Source organism: Ascaphus truei, chromosome 7 (genome assembly GCF_040206685.1).
Source record: "Ascaphus truei isolate aAscTru1 chromosome 7, aAscTru1.hap1, whole genome shotgun sequence".
In the NCBI taxonomy this organism is placed as follows: domain Eukaryota; kingdom Metazoa; phylum Chordata; class Amphibia; order Anura; family Ascaphidae; genus Ascaphus; species Ascaphus truei.
Window position 1 is genome coordinate 64,961,500 of NC_134489.1, and position 18,539 is coordinate 64,980,038.

The 18,539-nt window shown below is 42.9% G+C and overlaps 1 protein-coding gene across 1 annotated transcript in view; it reads right to left on the minus strand.

The window, feature by feature from the left end:
* ITGAV (integrin subunit alpha V) overlaps nucleotides 1-18,539 on the minus strand; it is a 113,310-nt gene that overhangs the window by 42,633 nt on the left and 52,138 nt on the right. The window contains exons 4-10 of the mRNA XM_075608871.1: nucleotides 11,433-11,547; nucleotides 10,684-10,745; nucleotides 8,210-8,255; nucleotides 6,575-6,700; nucleotides 2,164-2,208; nucleotides 507-550; nucleotides 328-384 (exon numbers count right to left, since the gene is read on the minus strand). Of these exons, the coding sequence (XP_075464986.1) occupies nucleotides 328-384; nucleotides 507-550; nucleotides 2,164-2,208; nucleotides 6,575-6,700; nucleotides 8,210-8,255; nucleotides 10,684-10,745; nucleotides 11,433-11,547 (495 nt within the window). The remainder of the gene's footprint in view (nucleotides 1-327; nucleotides 385-506; nucleotides 551-2,163; nucleotides 2,209-6,574; nucleotides 6,701-8,209; nucleotides 8,256-10,683; nucleotides 10,746-11,432; nucleotides 11,548-18,539) is intronic.

Genomic DNA, 18,539 nt, shown 5'->3' on the forward strand with positions numbered 1-18,539 from the left:
CATTGAACATTTTTAAGATATTAGCTGGGGGTTTGCGGTCCAATCATGGAAAATACACCAACTGAAAATAAGCTTTCAGTCAAAATGACAGCACCAGAAACCGGCAAAAAACTATAACCACCTCGAGAACCAAGTGATCCCAGAGCTCAGGGAACGGTGAAATCGGCCTCTGTGGTTCATGCAACCATAGGCTGTTTAATTTTGTTTGGCTAATTTGGTTACTAGAATGCCTGAGTAGTTACTATTGAAACATATGCAGTCAGATTGTAGAGGTAAACAGCCCTAATTAGTATTTTAAGAAGAAATGCCAAACAAGCAACAACATACCTGCTCTCCAGTAAAATTGTACAAGGAGGTCATACTTTTCCCATCATAAATAGAAACCTGCAAGAAAGGAAGTTATCTTAACTTCTTAGCATTAAAAAAATAAATAAAAACTAATTATAATAAATAGTTACCTAACAAAAATATTATTTAACAAAAAAATCAAAGATATAAGATCTTACCATTCCCAACGTTTTTGCAGCTCTTGGAACACCAGACACAAAATCTGAGGACAAAAATAAAAACGACAATGCTGATCAAGAACCAAGTAATATTTAATTATTGCAGGATTGCAAACGGACTCTTACCATACAACCGATAACCGGTGTTCTACAGTATGTGAAACCATCCTAACAAATGTGCACCAACAGCACACCTGTTATTATGCGTTTTGGGGCTTGATCTGATCTGGGGAGTTTATTAATGAAAAATAACGCTGTGGCCAGCTTTCCTCCATGTATGTCTTGCATTGTTATTGGGTCTTGTGGTGTGAAAGAATATCTTATCTTGGGGAAACCGTTGTTCTTGGCACCCAAAAATACCCAAGTTCAGTTTGCAGCTTGAACAGCTAAAAGTTCCCTTTTCAAAATCTTGGCTATAGAACTGTTCAAGTAATACAAAAATGGTTGTTTCAATCTGGTTTATTCCATCATAAATTTTCATATAGTACAGGGGTGGCCAAACTCCATCCCCAAGAGCCACGAACAGGTCAGGTTTTAAGGATACCCTGCTTCCAGGTGGCTCCAAAATATTAGAGTAATGTAGGCACTCATCAAAAGGGGAAAAAGATACAATCCGCTGGTGCTCCATTCTTCAGACGGAAATTCTGTAGAGTCCCACGGTATGCATCATAGATTAGAGACAGTAGTACAGGCTCAACAGACAAATAAAAAAAAGGTTAAATAAACCATGAAAATCCGATGTTTCGGCTGCAACAATCGGCCTTTAGTGTAGCCCGCACCTTGATAAAGGCGGATTGTTGCAGCCGAAAGGTTGGATTTTAAGGGCTTATTTAACACCTTTCGATTTAAGCCCGTTATGCCTGTACACTGGCGACACACTTTATTCGAGCTCGGCTAGTCCCACGAATTCGGGTATACCCGGGTGTATTGAGGTTTGTGACTGTTTTCTGCCCGAGTGCATTGAGTTATTTTCCGGCAGGGATTGAAGCATTTTATTCCCGCTGGCTGCAATACTGCACAGTAAATATATATATACTGCATTACAATTCATGAATTTATGCCATCTGGTAGACACGCGAAGCATTGCAGCCTATTAAATCCTAATCATTATCATTTAACAGATCAGCCGCCCATCAGCCAGGCATGAACCCAGGCTGGGAAGGCAAATGCAACGGGGCTTGTCAGAGGTGAGGAGCGGCGCATTCCAGGTATCTGCCAGGTACATACCGGGTATTTGCTCGAATAAAGTGTGTCGGTGCAGTACTACTCTCTAAATCTATCAATATGTGGCTCAGTCATTTTGACTGGACCACCGGGGCTGAAGCAGAGATATCCTTAAAACCTGGCCTGTTGGTGGCCTTTGAGGACTGCGTTTGGCCACCCCTATAGCATCATATTCTGAGACCTGACCTTGCTAATGTGACTGGCCGAGTTACTTGTAATGAATCTCTCAATGAGGCTGCGTTTGCAAGCAAATGTAACCCTGCAATAAACCACAGTTTCACATCACCTGTGGTGTATTGATTTACCATCAATTTAACATTTATAAAGAAGGGTGACAACATTTAAAAATGCTTATAATAAACCCAGAGTTACAGAAACATTTAAGTAGAAGTTATACACATTAATACATCTAAAGAAAAAATAACTATTATACCTTCAATCCCATCTCCATTAAAATCCCCCACCGCCACTGAATATCCTGTGAATAAAGAATATAAACAAATGACATTTTGAGAACTTTCATATTTAATGTTAATCATATTCTAGTCGCTATAAACATAAGAATAAACAAACCACTTAGATGCCCATCAGTTTATACAGTTCATTGTAAAGCAGTTCGCAATTCCAATTTAATGTTTTACGGGTGGGGAGAGGAGGATGTTTTGTTTATTTTATACATTAAATAATCCATTGTGATATGGTTACCCTTTGAGGATTGCTGCCCTCTTCTAGGACCATCTGATCATACATAAAAATCGGATTTTCTGTATTTTTTTATTTGAGTATGTTTACCTTAAAACACCTTACCAGATTTAAGTTACGTAGTCTCATCTCATTAGGATTCGCAGGATGGGGGCAGAATGATAGATTGATCGCTTCATTGAGGTGAAATGAGAACACGATTTTTGGAAGGAAACGTAATACAGGTCTTAGGACTGCTTTGTCCTGCTGAAAAACGAGAGAACGTTCTCTGCCTGAGAGAGCCTGCAATTCTTCCACTATTATTGCAGATTTAATTGCTACAAACCATATTATCTTTTATGTTAATAGTCTTAATGTTACTTGCTGCAAAAATTTGGACATGGAAAGATCTAGAGTGTCCAACACTAGTAAAAGATCCCACGTTCGCGCTATACATTTAATGTCTCAGGAGCCCGACCACCTGTAGACATCTTAGCAGTAAGTCGAGAAGCACTCTTATTGCTGCCACGGACAGGGCCATGCTTCTCGCTGAAAGGCGCAATACATCCAGCAATGCTTCTGCTATATAGGTCGGCCGCCCTCTTGATTTCTGATAATGCCAAAAGAATGGGGTTTCTCCTGACACCTCTTTCCAAAGCCTCTTCCAGATTGCCTAGCAACATTCTTATTGCTCTGAAAAATGAGGCTATTACTACTGTAGGCTTGCAAGCATGACCCGCTGCCAGAAAGAATCCAATGTGTCACGAAACGCCACTGCATCTTCCACTGCTAATGAAGTCTTTCCTGCAATACGGGCGATTGCAGCGTCCACCTTCAAGGAATTTACCCAACTTTTGACGTCTATGTGAAAAGAAGGGATACTGCTTGGAAAGAGTCTCTGAATCACCAATTTCTCATCAGGCTGATTCCAGTCAGTCCTATGATCAGATGAATCCCACTACTCTCCTTCCAGGTACTGCTATAGCACACCAGACTCCTCTGATGCTCCTCACCTATCTAGGCTTGTTTGGGACCCTGATCTCTTCTGGCCCCGTTTAGCCATAATGTGAGATCGTATCTTTCATCCGGGACTGGAGAGTAAAAATCTTGTCATTGGGCCCCTGGCCGCAGACTTGAGCACTCATCGCATAATTTCTTTGTTTCGAGCACTGGCTTACTAGAAGCCACACATAATCGGGCTTACTGCAGGCCGCACATATCAGGGCTTATTAGCCACCTTCCTTTTCACTGACTCCAGAGGTACTGCATCAAAGATAGAGCACATAGAGAACAATCTTCACTCCATTGTTACTCTTTTGTATTACAATAATTTTAAAATCTAGGGACTCCCCTAAAAGTTTTGGGCAGTGACCCGTTGCTATTTCACACAGAATGATTATAGAAGCTGAAAAAAACCAAAAAAAAAAACCAATCTCTTTAGTCCTCAAAAACGCTTCAAAAAGATCAGGCACCATTAGATGGTATTGCCCTTTTAAGACTATCGTGGAGTCTACATGGCACCATTGCGCGTGTGACATCAGAGAATCACTGCCGCTTTAAGGGGATAAGAAGGCACCCAATCTGTTTCCTGGTCACAGAGGGATCTAGTGTGTCTTACCCCAGCCATGAGGTCCAGTCTGGCTGTGTTCCCAGACACTTCTACAGTACTCGGCCAATCGCGGCCCTGCGATTGGGCAGGAGGGCTGGCTGTTCCAGACTACACTTCTGCCGGAGCGTCAAGGGGAGAGAGGCTGACAACCTCCCAGATTGAACTGCACTAACAGTCCTGGTGAGTCCCAAACTCTACTACTATGCTGTAGGATAGGAAAAAGACAGCCTCTGCAGGGAAATGGAGGAGCTTATATAACAGGTCCCTGAAGAAGAGTTTCCTGTCCTACCTATGCCGAGATAGGAGCTAGTACCAATTAGTACCCACTCGTGTGGGGAACAGGAAAATATATTCTATTAATATGCCTTCTGGGTTTAACAACAAGATGGAGAAGGAAACTGAATGAATATTAGGGACAATATTTATAAGCAGTTTTCTATCATAAGACACCTTTCCAAGCACTGTAAAACATCTTACAGTCTACTGACTTGTAGGTGCTTTATGGCAGAAGACATCTCTTTCTCCACGATACATTCCTTTTATTCAATCAGGAGAATTAAACCTTTGCCAACTTTCAGAGAATTAAAACAGACAGATGCTTGAAATACAATAATTTCCCCAACTGGAAATACACAAGTCTGGTCTTCAAATATAAATATGTGTAACCCCCTATAGAATTACCATGGCCTTTTAGCAGGTAATGGTGTGGACCCACAGAGAGTAATGCCTTTTCCTAGCACACGGGACTGGGGGTGAGTCAGTAGATGCTTAGCCCTGCCCAATGTTGCCTGGGTGTATATATAGGAAGGGACGATGCTAGAGATGTTGGTTCCTGGAGAGCAACGGTGGAGGTGCCTCTGTGTATATAGTTAAGAGGTATGTTATTGAGTGTATAGGACAGACCCGTCCCCATTTTTTATTTTCCAGATAGGGACAGTGCCCCTTCAGATAGAGTCCCGACACATGGCTCTGGTGAATCCAGCAGTTCACAGAAGAAGAGGAGGCATGCACGCCACAGAGGTTCCCATGAGGAGGGACCCTGGGTGACATAGGATCAGTTCTACAGGCAGATCTCCACATGCCTCAATCCTAATCTGTCTAGAAGTGGCAGTTCAGAGACAGGAATGAGGTGTAAATGCCCTCACTATAGCGAGTTGGCCAGGGCCCAAAAGGGGCCAAGAGTGACGGAGCATAACGGACGTTATGCAGAATGGGGACAGGTCAATTAAGGAGAATCCAGTCAGGGTGTCTGCACCTCCCCAGTGTGTCAAGTAAGGGGGTATAGGGATGCACCTCTTAAGAATACAGACAAGTGGGATGAAATGGATGACATCTATGCTGCTGTACACTGTATTATGTATGAACGAGAAAAGCCCGAATAACAAAGGGCCGAAATAAAGACTATTTGTACTACAAACGTTCCTGACGCCCATCACTTCCATCGCCCAGCCGCACGAGTCCGGCACCCTGAATAAGTTAATGCCTTCTGACTGGCCAATAATAGAGACACTGATGTAACGCCCCAGGAGCCAGGCAGCGAGGGTTACATCTATTTAAATAACTTAAGAAAATCAACCATTAACCCCAAAAATAAATGGGAGAAATATGTTTAAAAACTTCAAATTATGAACAGGAAAGACGTAAATCAATTGTTTTGGGTCCTACTGATACCCTTTTTGGGCACCGACAAATATTTATAACATTTTTAATTTAGAAAAAAAAGGGGTAGTTTTATGCAACAGCAAAAAATTTTACAAAAGCATAAATCAGAACACATTCCTGTACAGATGATGAAACTAGTTAACAAGTAAACGTATTGTTTTAGGAAAAAACTAATTTGAAAAGAATTTGAAAAATATGCAAATGAAGGATTTAATCATTGTTGGTTTTGCTCTAAATAATGCTTTTATTCTGTGGATGAAATCTCTCTAACAAATATCACATCAATTTATTGCAACATCTGTTTACTCAAAGTAAAAATGTAAAAAATAATTGAACTGACATTTTTTTTAAACTATAAGAGGCACTGAAAGACTTTAAAAAAAAAATATTAAAAAGAAAAAGTAAGCAGTACTGTAAATACAAATAGATACTGGGTTGTTAAGAAGTGTGAAGACGTTACAGCAGCCATGTCTCATTGAAAAACACCAACAAATATATCCTGAACTGTGAAACCGTGGCAATTTGCAAGATAATTCAAATCGAATAAGAACAATAATAATCATAATTCACCAAGTAAGAAATACAAAACCTAAAAATGTCAGGTGTATAGCACTCCATGCAAAGCCGGCATAAATCTTTCAGGGAATTTAAAATATGTACAGAGAAACAGTTTCTAAATGCCGTTGTGTGACATTTAATAAGAGATGTACAATTCTGTCAACAGAATGAACACACAGTAATCATTTTTTGTTTTTGTTTTAGTCAACTAGACATGGCATTTGGTGAACGGCAATGCTTCAAAACAAAAGCCTTTTCAGACCTGGGGAACTGTTCTGGAATAGTAAACACTAAAAATGACAATGGTTTGCATCTGTTTTAAGGTATTACTCACCTAAATAGCTGTCGTCGTACAAAGCATTAGCAGATCGAGTTGCTAACTGGCTGTTATACGTGATCATGTATTTTGCTGGATCATATTTACCCACAATCTCGGCTACTTTGTCTGAAATGAGTTGACCTTAAAGAAAAAAATAGGAGTGATAATGTAATTTTGGGCATAACAAAAAGGGAGTAGCAGCATAATTTTTTTTTTTTTTTAGTAACTAACCAAATCTTTAAAAAAAAAATTTTTTTGAAATACTTTGATTATAATTGCTAGGGTTTTAGTAGCCAAAATGGTTCTAAAACAGTGTACATTTGCCATTTGTTGTGAAATCTTGTAACGAACCAGGGATAAAATTATATAGTGTACAGCACTGAATGAGCACAGTAGTTTCCTCTTGTTGATCAATTACAAAGTTTCACAACTTATGACAAATCTACATGTTTTATTGTACCACTAAACTATACTTAATACAGTTTTATTTTTCATATAAAATTAATTAAAATCACCCCCCAAAAAATCCCTAAGTCTTGCTTCATTTAGCTTTTATATTTAACCCTTATAAATGTCCCATGGCCTAACCACCACTTCATGGGGTATGGCTAGCCAGGTGAGATTGCGTTAGGAGCACTGAATACTATATAGCCGGCAGAGGAACAGAAAGAGACTCTTCCACTTCCGTGCTCAGTGATGTTGCGATCACATGATCCCCCGTGATTGCGAGGTGACAGGGGACACTGGCACAGCCGCCACTCAAAGGGTTAATGTTGGAGTTTGGCCCGGTACTGAAAGCTGCAGCTCTGTCTTGCAACTCTTGACTAAGATGTGGCATCACACCATCTTAAAGTTACTGATTACACCTCCCCTCTCTTTGCCATGGTCCTCAAAAGCCCTCCCCCCGTTTTTCTACCCGGGCTTTGAATCTTGGAACTCATTGAACTCGACCGTTTCTACATAACCGTTATATTATTGATTACAGCTTTATTTCTTGTATGACTGTTGACATTCCAACTAGAGCCCATTTGATAAGTATCCACTAAGACCCAAATCTGAACACACATGCGGGAAATTAAGCAAGCGATGGTGTGGTATCGGACTGTGGTCCTGCATTATCTGCTAAAGTCAATGGCAGATAAAAGGATGAAGAATATTTAAATCTCTGCCTTGTAATGTACTCCACAATGCTAAACTGAGGAAAGAGACAAAAAAATAAATAAAGTAAATTCGAAAGGAAAGTAACAAAAGATAAAATAAATGTGCCACATAGAAATATGAATATTCCAGACAGAGTAAATAAACGGGGTAAAGACACTATACAAAAAATATTAAGACATATACAGTACATGGGGAAAACCACTCAACATGGGCAAGAATAGTAAATGTACCGACCACAACTGCAGATCTGGACATACAAAAATTAGAAACCGTCAGCCGCAGCCCTTACGTTAAAAAAATTAATTAAAAAGTAGTGCTATTTTATTAATCAACGCTTCCGTCCTCTCTTGGGCGCTCTCTTAATACCAGGGCTGTGTCTGCCGTGTTCGAATATAATATTTTAGATATATGGGAAGATCTCTAAAAAGACTAAAACACACACAAAAGAAAACGAAATCATGCTTGAGTTACAGAACTATAGTACAGTACCTTGCCAATAAAAACTACCAGGCCCTCCAAGGAGAACTCTATCTGCCTGTAGGATAGAAAAGCAAAACAAATATACAGAAAATCCATTACCACGGGATATTACAAAATATATAACAAAATACAGATATACGGTAACAAAAACTACATGCATTCAAAAAAAAAGAAATCTCACTGTTTCGCTGCAGAATTTCATTAACCATCAATTTAAAATCAGCTTGTTAACCGAAATAAATAATTGTTTACGTGAACAGTTGAGAACGTGACACAGCACGTTCAAACAACAGTATTCATTGTGTCAACCAGGGCCCGTTTTAGAATTCTGCTGCCATGGGCACTTGCCTTTTTTGCCGCCCCTGTCCTTCTCCTTTTGCAGTGTCCCAATGTCACGTGGCGACGCGTTGCTATGAGAATGCATCGCGTGCCACATGACGTCGTGGTGTCATTTGACGCCGTGACGCTGCAGAATTGGGGCGGCGCTGCAGGTGGCGGTAAGAGACCTTTACAGAGGCCCCACGCTCTCCCTCGGCAACCAGTTTAATTGTTGTGGGGAAGAGAGAGGGGCCTCTGTAACCGCAGCCCCGGCTCCCACAGAATTTTCCGCCCCTCTAAAATGTACTGCCCTCGCCCCAGGCCTAGTAACCTATGCCTAAATATGGGCCTGCTGTCTTTCAATCTGATAATGGACAGTCCCCAATCTTCTCAGTGTCTCTTGCTTGAACATAATTATGGGTGAAGTGTATATAAAAGTGTAATGGTAACATCCATTTTTTTAACAAAATAAAAATATCACTTGTGAGTACATGCACGTGTCAGACAGGTCTGCAACTGTGCTTCTCACCATTGTCGCCTAGCATAGTGCTTTCACTGCAGCTAGGGATTCTGGGAAATTACATGCAAATCAGGACAGTGTCACCGTTTGCTTCAAATCCATTTCAACATGGAGTCCTATAAACTTTGTGTGCGTCTCCTCTTTTGGCGCAGTTCCACACAGAGACCATATTAAACTAATGAAAGTTAATATGGGTATCGCTATAAAGTATAAGCAGATTTGAAAGGTTTTTTTTTTAAAGATATCCATGCTTCAGCCCAGGTGGCTCAATCAGTGCCTCAGTAATTATGAGTCACCTGCGCTGAAGCAGGAATATCTTTTAATAAAAATAACGATTTGCTGGTGGCCCTTGAGGACTGGAGTTGGCCACACCATAGTATAAATAAATGTTAAGCACATGTTTAACAGATTCTTTGCTCTGCAAGGACATGTCGCTGGTAAAAACGGTAATGTAAACAGGTTGTCAATATCACACGGCTGTTTCCATCTTATTGGTGTAAAACACAAAAGCAGCTAAAGCAGCAATACGGGATCATTTAAAAATATATTTATTTTTACAGGTTTGTACGAGGTGGTCTCTGGTGCTGAACTGCGTACATTTCAGCTCCAGGGACCCCCTACTTCCCGAGATAGTTCTGTAGGGGGCGCCGGTATGTCTGTGGAGTTTAAAGGTCCAGGTCATGCGGGCCAATAGGAAGCTGCACCGGATGATGTCACGGCTTCCTATTGGCCCTCAAGATGTGAGACATTTAAACGTCACCATTAGATTATGGATTCTTTGCTTGCAGGGATATCGGCACTGCTGCACAGGTAAAGTATCTCTGCAAGCAAGGGGTCCCCGGAGCGGAAATTAATGGGGTTTATCTTCGGAGACCCCCTGCTTCAAACGTTAAAAAAAATCAAATATATTTTTATTACAAGTTAACCCATATTGCCGCTTTAAACCGGGACCACAGAAAAGGTCACATTTTAGCCTCAACAATGCAAGCCTCAGATGCTAATAATACTGTAGTATAAGAATACGTAGATAAGAAATTCCAGTAACGCTTTGAAATAAAAGTGCCTGGAATCATACAGAGTGCGACGTTGGGTATCTATTCTAGACCACACTCGAATGTTCCATTTCAAATTCCAGCTCAAAACATTTGTTCTTATATAGGGTCGCAGGGAAATAAAAGGAATTAAACCAGATGATTCACCTACTTCAATGCAGCAACGTTACCACTGAATTACTCCTCGTCTCATTAAGCTATGCATATCATCATATGTGTTTTATTTTAAGTTGAATACAGTATATAGATAGATCTCAGGCAATGATCAATAGATATAGAAACATTTAAAAAAAAAAAAAAAGGTTTTATTTGAACAAACTTAATATTTATCAAGTTCTTGAGAAAGGCCCTTGAAGGGATCGAAACGTTGATCCTGTTCTAATAAAACGTTTTTTTCCCCCCTAAAACTATTGATCCTGAGAACGCCTGATTTCAACGCTTTTATACATTACTTACAGCGCGCCCAGGTATGTTTGTGCATTGAATATGTGAGTGATATTTATCTATCAGTCATTATTTACAATATGAAGGCCGTTATGTGGCAACACCATAATTTGCGTATTTGTATGCAATACGAACAGAATATTACTCACCTTAGTAAAGTCAATACTAAATCCCCCCTGGCAAAATCCTTGTCCTTCAGCATCAAGTTTTGCTTTAAAAAAATAATAATAATAATAATTAAACCGTGCTTCAAGTGATATTTATAATAACGGGAATAGTGGGAGCGATTGTCAAAGACAAAAAATACATTAATAGGGTAGTCCTTCATAGCACCAAAATAAAACAATAGCAATGGAAAGACTAATTGGTGAAATCTTGGTTATTTGTTAATTCATTAAAACCAAAAAGAGGAGGAAGGGGGAGAGGGTTTGGGGGGGCGGGGCACGAGAGTGGACAAGTGGCCTCCTGCAGTGCACTGGTGCAGGAAAATGTACAGTTTCAACCATGTCAAAACTAGTGTGTTATGGCCGATCACAGGCGCATGAGGTAATAAAGCACGCTACCTAGCACAGGAGAGCGGTGAAAATGCTACACACCAAAACCTCCAATTACAAAATGACCTTGATGCTTACTCTAAGAATCACTTTGCTTGGTCAAGAGTTTTTGACCTGCCTGCAGAACACAGAGAAAACCAAACCCAAAATTGTCTGAGACACAGCTTTCTGGGATGGGATTTAAACTGCTATACAGTATAATATTGTTCTATCACAAGCTGGTAGAAAGATCCTGGTGCCATAAATGTTGCCAAGCACAAAAATATATATTCTAATGTATACGAAACCTTGTTCAAAGTAAACCATACACACTAAAAAAAAAATTAAAAAAGTTGAATACCAACCAGATCTACAGGGTGCATATTCCACAATCTTGGTTCCAGTTTGCAAAAAGCATGTTCCAACCGGCTCCCTTTCTGGTTTTCCTTCAGTCCTCCAGTGATATAGTGGGGCACAAGCCTAAAATATTAAACACCATGTTAAAAAAGTACACCAAAAAAACCGGAAACATATAATATTAAGGTTATGTAGATATGGTTTCCATAATTATGAACTTTGTTTTTTTTCCATTAAACTATAATAGTGCCGATTAGGGAACTATCACATGGAAACTCCAATAAACTTAAATGGGAGTTTGTGCGGTAGTGCCCCGAGTGGTTTAAGAAATAATCCCCATAACCCAGGACATGGTTCAAGTGGGGGGGGGGGGGGGGGGAGGGGAGGAAGGCCGTGGCTGAGGATCCACATGGTGGCTGCTTAAGGAGAGAGCTCCCACAGCATGCAACATGATTCAAATAAAACAGCGAACCAAAAAGGTTGTAAACTCACAAGTCAAACATTTGACTTCCTACTATCTCTATGATGCCACGTAACCACTAGATTTAGACCACTTTTTCAAGAAGTGCGATGTAGAACGAAAAGGGGTCTAGGCCACGCAGCTGAATCAACCGACATCACGACATGCAAGGTCACGCTCTTCCTCAACTTCAATAAAAACACTAGAGACCTCATACAGACTCTTGTTTCAATGATACTATACACCAGCCAGACTAGAAAACATCTTTCCTAACACTACAGATAGATGTTGGCGGGAATATGGACAGAGGGGCTCTCTAATACACATCTGGTGGGACTGCCCCAAAATCTAGACCTTCTGGAAAGAGGTCTATCCAGGATATCACAGGGCTGAAAGTGCCGGAGGATAACTGGATTGCCATCCTGAATAGAGAGACAATATCCCGAACTAAAAACTGAAAAAAATCTTTAATTTTACATCTACTAAATGTGGCAAGAGGAGCCATCCCTTTGCTCTGGAAACAGGCTTCAGTTCCAAGACTAGGGGTCTGGATTTCAAGGGTTTGGAAGGCCCATAATATGGAGAGAGACTTGCGCACCTCTCACATGACAACATGGGAAAGATTGACACTACATGGTATCCATGGATCCTCCACAGTGGCAGCAGTGTAACGTGAACAAATTAGAACTGGGCCTTAAATACCCATCTAGCCATACTTAGCAGGCAACTTGGAGTGAGGGATGGCTCGGGGATACCCCAACCTTGTACTGAAAGGAGAGGGGCACAGGGGAGTAAACAGAGACACAGGGAGATATGACAGGTTAGATTATGTCCTGATCCCAAGCTCACTCCTTTTGTAGGGTATTCACTCTATTTTGCCACCCACTTTTTTTTGTCTCATTTACTTTGCCTTGGTTTGTCCTTTTATTATTTGTTTACATACCTACCAATCTGGTGATTATCAGACATACCGATGCTTGCACTCTAAAATGAAACCAAGTGGTTTACCGAGGTTCTCACACCTATACTCTACTTGAGTGGTCTGGGAATAGTGCTACACTGGTCTGTCAACTGGTTGTATGACTTAATACGTAAAGCAAATGTTTAACAATGATTTTTATTTATTCTGTACGTTTTGTATGTATGTCATTGGGAAACTCCATAAATAAAGAATTTATAAAACAAAAAAATTATAAAAAAAAAACTACAAGTAAATAGTAAAAAAATGTCCTGATAAAAGCAGTGTAAATAAAATAAAAAATGCAATATTAAAATCAACTTAACAAAAAAAAACGATGTAATTTTGGTGAGAACAGGGAGAATTATCAAAAATATTAATGCAAAAGATGTAAATGTATAAATGCCCGAAGATTTTGTATTTTTGACCAGAACTACCGCATTTTTTCCATAGAATAGATTTTAAAGCAACAATGTCACCAGCCCACCGATACCATACACCAGCGGTGCGCAAACTGGGGGTCGCGCCCCCCTGGGGGGGCGCAAGATTGTTTAGGGGGGGCGCAGGAAGCAGCGGCGATATTGCCAGTAGCAGAGGAAAAAAAGCCGTCTGCAGCTGCAATTTTTCTTTTGGCCATTAGGTGGCGCTGTGCTCCGCTGTGCTCCAGTACACAGCAGCATTTCCTTGCTTCCTGTATCAGCGTGTGTGACATGGGGAGAAGGGGTGAGTGAGACTGGCACATGGGGGGTGAGTGAGACTGGCACATGGGGGGGGGAGTGAGACTGGCACATGGGGCGGGGAGTGAGACTGGGACATGGGGGGAGTGAGACTGGGACATGGGGGGGAGTGAGACTGGGACATGGGGGGGTGGGAGAGTGAGACTGGGACATGGGGGAGTGAGTGTGAGACTGTGGCATGGGGAGGGTGTGAGTGGCATGAGGGGGGTGAGAGTGTGAGATGGGGAGGAGGGTGAGAGTGAGTGTGACATGGGGAGGGGGGGTGAAAGAGCTACATGGGGATGGGGATGAGAGAGACACTGGCAGGAGGGAGAGAGACACACAATGGCTGGAGGGAGAGTGTGAGAGAGACACCGGGTGGAGGGAGAAACAATTGCTGGTTGGAGAGTGCAAGAGAGACACTGGAGGGAGGGAGAGGCAATGGCTGGAATGAGAGTGAGAGACAATGGAGGGAGGGAGACACTAGGGGGAGGGAGAAAGAGAGAGAGAGACACACACACGGGAGGGAAAGAGAGTGGGGGAGACACTGAGGGGAGGGATAGAGAGGGACTGGAGGGGGAGTGAGAAATACAGGGAGTTGGAGAGATTGTAAGAGGAGTGTGAGACTGGAAGAGGGGAGAGAGTGAGAGACAATGGGTGGAGGGAGAAAGAGACACACTGGCTGGAGGGAAAGAGAGTTGGGGGGATGGAGGGGGAGACACTGAGGGGAGGAATAGAAAGGGACTGGAGGCGGAGTGAGAAATACAGGGAGAGGGAGAGACTGGAAGAGGGGAGAGAGGTCCTGAGAGGTTCTAATGTGGCGGGAAGAGAGAGATTAATAATACAGCAGAAATGGGAACGCTATTAGACAAATATTATAATATTTATTTTTAAGTTATGTAGTTTCAGCTATAAATACTTTTTTTGTAGACGCGTGGCGGGGGCGTTACAAAGCTGGTTCGCCCTCAATGGCTGAACCAGCTCACGTGCACTGACGTCATGTGATTTTGATTACATAAGGCAGGGGGGGCCCGAGAAATTTTATGGATTAAAAGGGGGGCTCGGCATAAAAAGTTTGCTCACCCCTGCCATACACTACACACATATGCACTACCCTATGTATTTAAAGTAGAGTACAGTATTTACTATACATTTACTTTACGACCTGTGCAGTACATATAATATATTACTTTAAGTATGAGTGGCAATTTTGGTTTAACTTTTTTTTTTAAGCTCTGGTTTGTTTGAGGTCATGAAAGTCTTTTCCTTTTCTGAATGATTAAAGGGTATCCTGGCCAATCGCCTCTTTCCATAAAGTAAGATATAATAAAAGGCATCTTTAAAAAAAAAAAAAAAAACACACACAACATTTCAGTTTGCTCCGAATTCGGAAGTTGCTTTCAGCCACCAATGTCGACATCTCTCCACAAGTTCATTTAAGGGGGATATATTCATATATTTTCCCTCCTTCCCGATTCGCGAATATATGCAGCTGAAAGTAACTTCTAGATTCGAGGCCGATTCGAATTTCATCAAAAAATGTGCCCATCTCTACTGCTAACAAGGAATTAGTCTGTTCTAGACCAGGGGTGCACAAGACTTTTATGGGGGGCGCGGCGTTTACAGAGGCCCCGCGCTGAGAGCACGAGGCCTCTGTTAACTTAATTACCCGGCTTCAGTCACGGGTCTCTATGGCAACACGGCATCAAATGACGCCCGCTGCCATGGAGATGTGCCATCAAATGACACCACGGGTCACGTGACGTCACGACCCGCAGCGTCATTTGACGCAACATTAGAGAGGGGGGGGGGGGGGGGCGTGCCGAGGAGAGCAGGTGGTATCAGAGCAGGGAGTTTGCGCACCCGTTCTAGACTGCTATATTCTCCCTGCTGTCAGACACTGCGCAGCCGATATAGCGCTTTGAATGGCTCAGGGGCAGTGGCACCAGAGTACGATCATACCTCAGGCATACCTGATCACAAGACTGGTTCTCTAAAGTAGGTCACGTGATCACTCTGTCACAGATGACAGAACGGAATTGAAGGAGCCCTCCTCCTTCAGGTTCAACTTCCACATAGATACCATTCTGACCTCCACAGGAAAACGAGCATGAATATTATGACGTTTGTAGCCAGGTGTCCCACCTCTGTCCCCTTTACCTGCCGTTCCAGAGCGCTGCGGCAGATGAAAGCGTGGCGAGCAGTTCTATCGCCTGGTTCTATCGGCAGGGCGCCACCATCTTGAATGTCATTACGCATGCGCGAGACCCGGCGCATGCGCAGAGGCGCATAGTTGCGGCAGCCATTAGAGATAGGCTCCGTCTAGGGACTACATGTCCCAGCAGCCCCAGGGGCTGCAAGTCACATGGCGCGAATGGCCAATAGGGCCATTAGGAATCCGGCGCGAGCTGATGGATACATTTGGCGCACTGGCACCTCAAGCGCCAGTCAGAGCAGGATAGGCAAAGAGAAAGGTAGTGTCCATATGGCAGTGCTCCTCTGGACTAGGCCTAGATGGCCCCCGCGGGCCCCAGATAGACTCGACCATCCTCAGCTTGTGGCTGCTGCATGGAAGACCCATAGTTAAGGACACTTTCCCCAGTAGCTACCTATAGTGAGGGTACAGCCCGCCAGTGACGGACGTCACGCGGTGCGCCAGGCCTGTGGTCTGGGATCAGACCACCATCACAGTTGAGAGAGTCTTAAAGGTGAGACACTCCAGCGGGAGTTCACCCCACTTTAGAGGCGGACGTCTTCGTTGGATCAGACAGATCCTTGTCTCATTCGGCGGTACTGGAGTACCTGGGAAAGTATCATCATCTACATGCACGAACGGCAATACACACATCCTGTGGCTAGCGCAACCACACGCACCTTGAGTGGGCTGGACTCTGTGGATATCGAGTGGTTAGGTGCCCAGGGCACCTCAGTACTTTGGGGGTCTCATCAGGGTGGCATTATTGTGTTGGGGGTACAGTACTGCTAAGTTATATGTTATCAGTAAAGATAAGTTCTTATATCACTGTGTGCATATTTATTATTTACTGTGTGTTCCTGGGAAGGGGTTATCCAACTGAGCTTGGATCCCTTCCCAGGTGGAGGCGCTGTTTTCAGATCGACTGTAATCACCCCAGGCTCCCTGCAGCGGAGGTTCAGGCCTCCTGTGAGCATATCAGGTAACGCACCACACGTAGTTTCCCTAGACACGGGGGAAAGAGGGCTACATGTTGTTACCACGTTCTGGGCTTCCCGGAGTGCCAGACCCCATGACGTAGTGGCTACATCTAAACTTACAATTCCAAAGTGCTGGGAAACAGTTTTAGGTGAGGAGAATCCTGCTTGTGCAGCCCACAAAACAGACAAAATGTCTTCAAAGTACTGGTCTCCTCTAAGACAGGTACAAAGTACAGCTCTACTCACAAATTCATAATGAAGTTCTCCATTTAATGTGACGGCCAAGAACAGTGGAAAAACCAAGTTTCAGGTCCCATAAGGACCTTTTATCAGACTACATCTACAGGGCACCCAAAAAGTTATATCAAAAGGCCATAAAAAGGTGCCTCGCTGTGATGGAAGGCGTCTTCTATACAAGCACCGCTTACTAATCTATAAAACTGGAAACTTTAAGGGGTTTGTGTATTAACCCTTTGGGCACCCCCGGATGTAGCTACTTCGTCTCGGGGTCTGGTACTCCAGGTGCCCCATGACGTAGTAGCTACATCCAAAAAAAAAACAAAAAAACGACCCAGCTGGTTTTGCTCGGAGAGATCGTGTCAGGCGTGCAGGATGTGATCTACACTCATGAGTAATGGAAAGGAGATGACTCTTTCCCTTCTGTTCCAGGGCGATCACGAGCCCTTTTTAGAGAATTTTCAAGGAGAGAGAAGAAGAAGAAAAAAGTTCTCTCCAGCACGCTGCACGAAAAGGAAAAAAATGCAACAACTTAGTCAATCACATTTTTGGTTTTTATATGCAGTAACATTTGTAGTGAAATGTGCCCCCAAAAATAACATAAGCTATCATCAACTTAGATTGTAGGCTCTTTGGGGAAGAGACTAATTTCCCTCGTCTTAAAGCCCTTGTTCCCATTATGTGTTATAGGGAGAAAGAGCAGGCAGGGGGGCACAAAGAAAAAAAAGAAAAAAGTTTGCGCACCCCTGCTCTAGGTCACTGAAAAAGTGTCAAGCGGCTTCTACAGCATTTCCAGGTGACACCCCTCCTTTTCCAGACAGACACCAACTGTCATAACAAAAACACACAGGTCAAATCAAACATACCATCATATAAAATAAACATACTAGGTTTCATGCAGCCTCTGCCCACTTGCAGTCACCTAAACATACACAACTCATTAAAATTCGCTTTTATTTGTGTCTCCATCTTCTCTTCTGCATCTTTTCTCAACCACAAAAATAATTTAAGTCTCTAAAAAGGGCCAATGAGTCATTAGAAACAAGAGCAAAGGGACACATTGCATAATCCCTATGTAACGGTTTTTGTGAACCGGCCTGACCCACCCAATCTCACATTGGCCCCTGTGGTCTAACCGGCCCCCATTACAGTGTGGTAGTGTCTGGTGGTGCACCTGTTGGCAACAGGACTCCTGAGTCTCCCGCATGATGGTGTGTGGGGAGGACCCGTCCAGACAGGCAGCTGAGGTAGTGTGCTGAGTCTCACCTAGTTCCAGTGCAGCGCCTCCACCTCATCAGGGTCCCTGCGTCCGCAAGGGGATGATCCTGTTGAGGAACTCCTCCGTGGTGCTCCTCTCTGTACATTCACTCCACACATGTACACGAGAGGGTTTGTGAATGAGAACATCTTTATTGGGTGATGTGGGCTAGCTGCCCCTCGCAGTATATTCTTAGCCACTCATTCTGCAGTCAGTGCCTCCCTTTAAAAGGTGTATCTCTCCTTAGATAGGGATTCCCTGTCCCCGCAGGGATCACTGCCCTGTGCCAGGTCCCTGGACACAGTCTCCTCT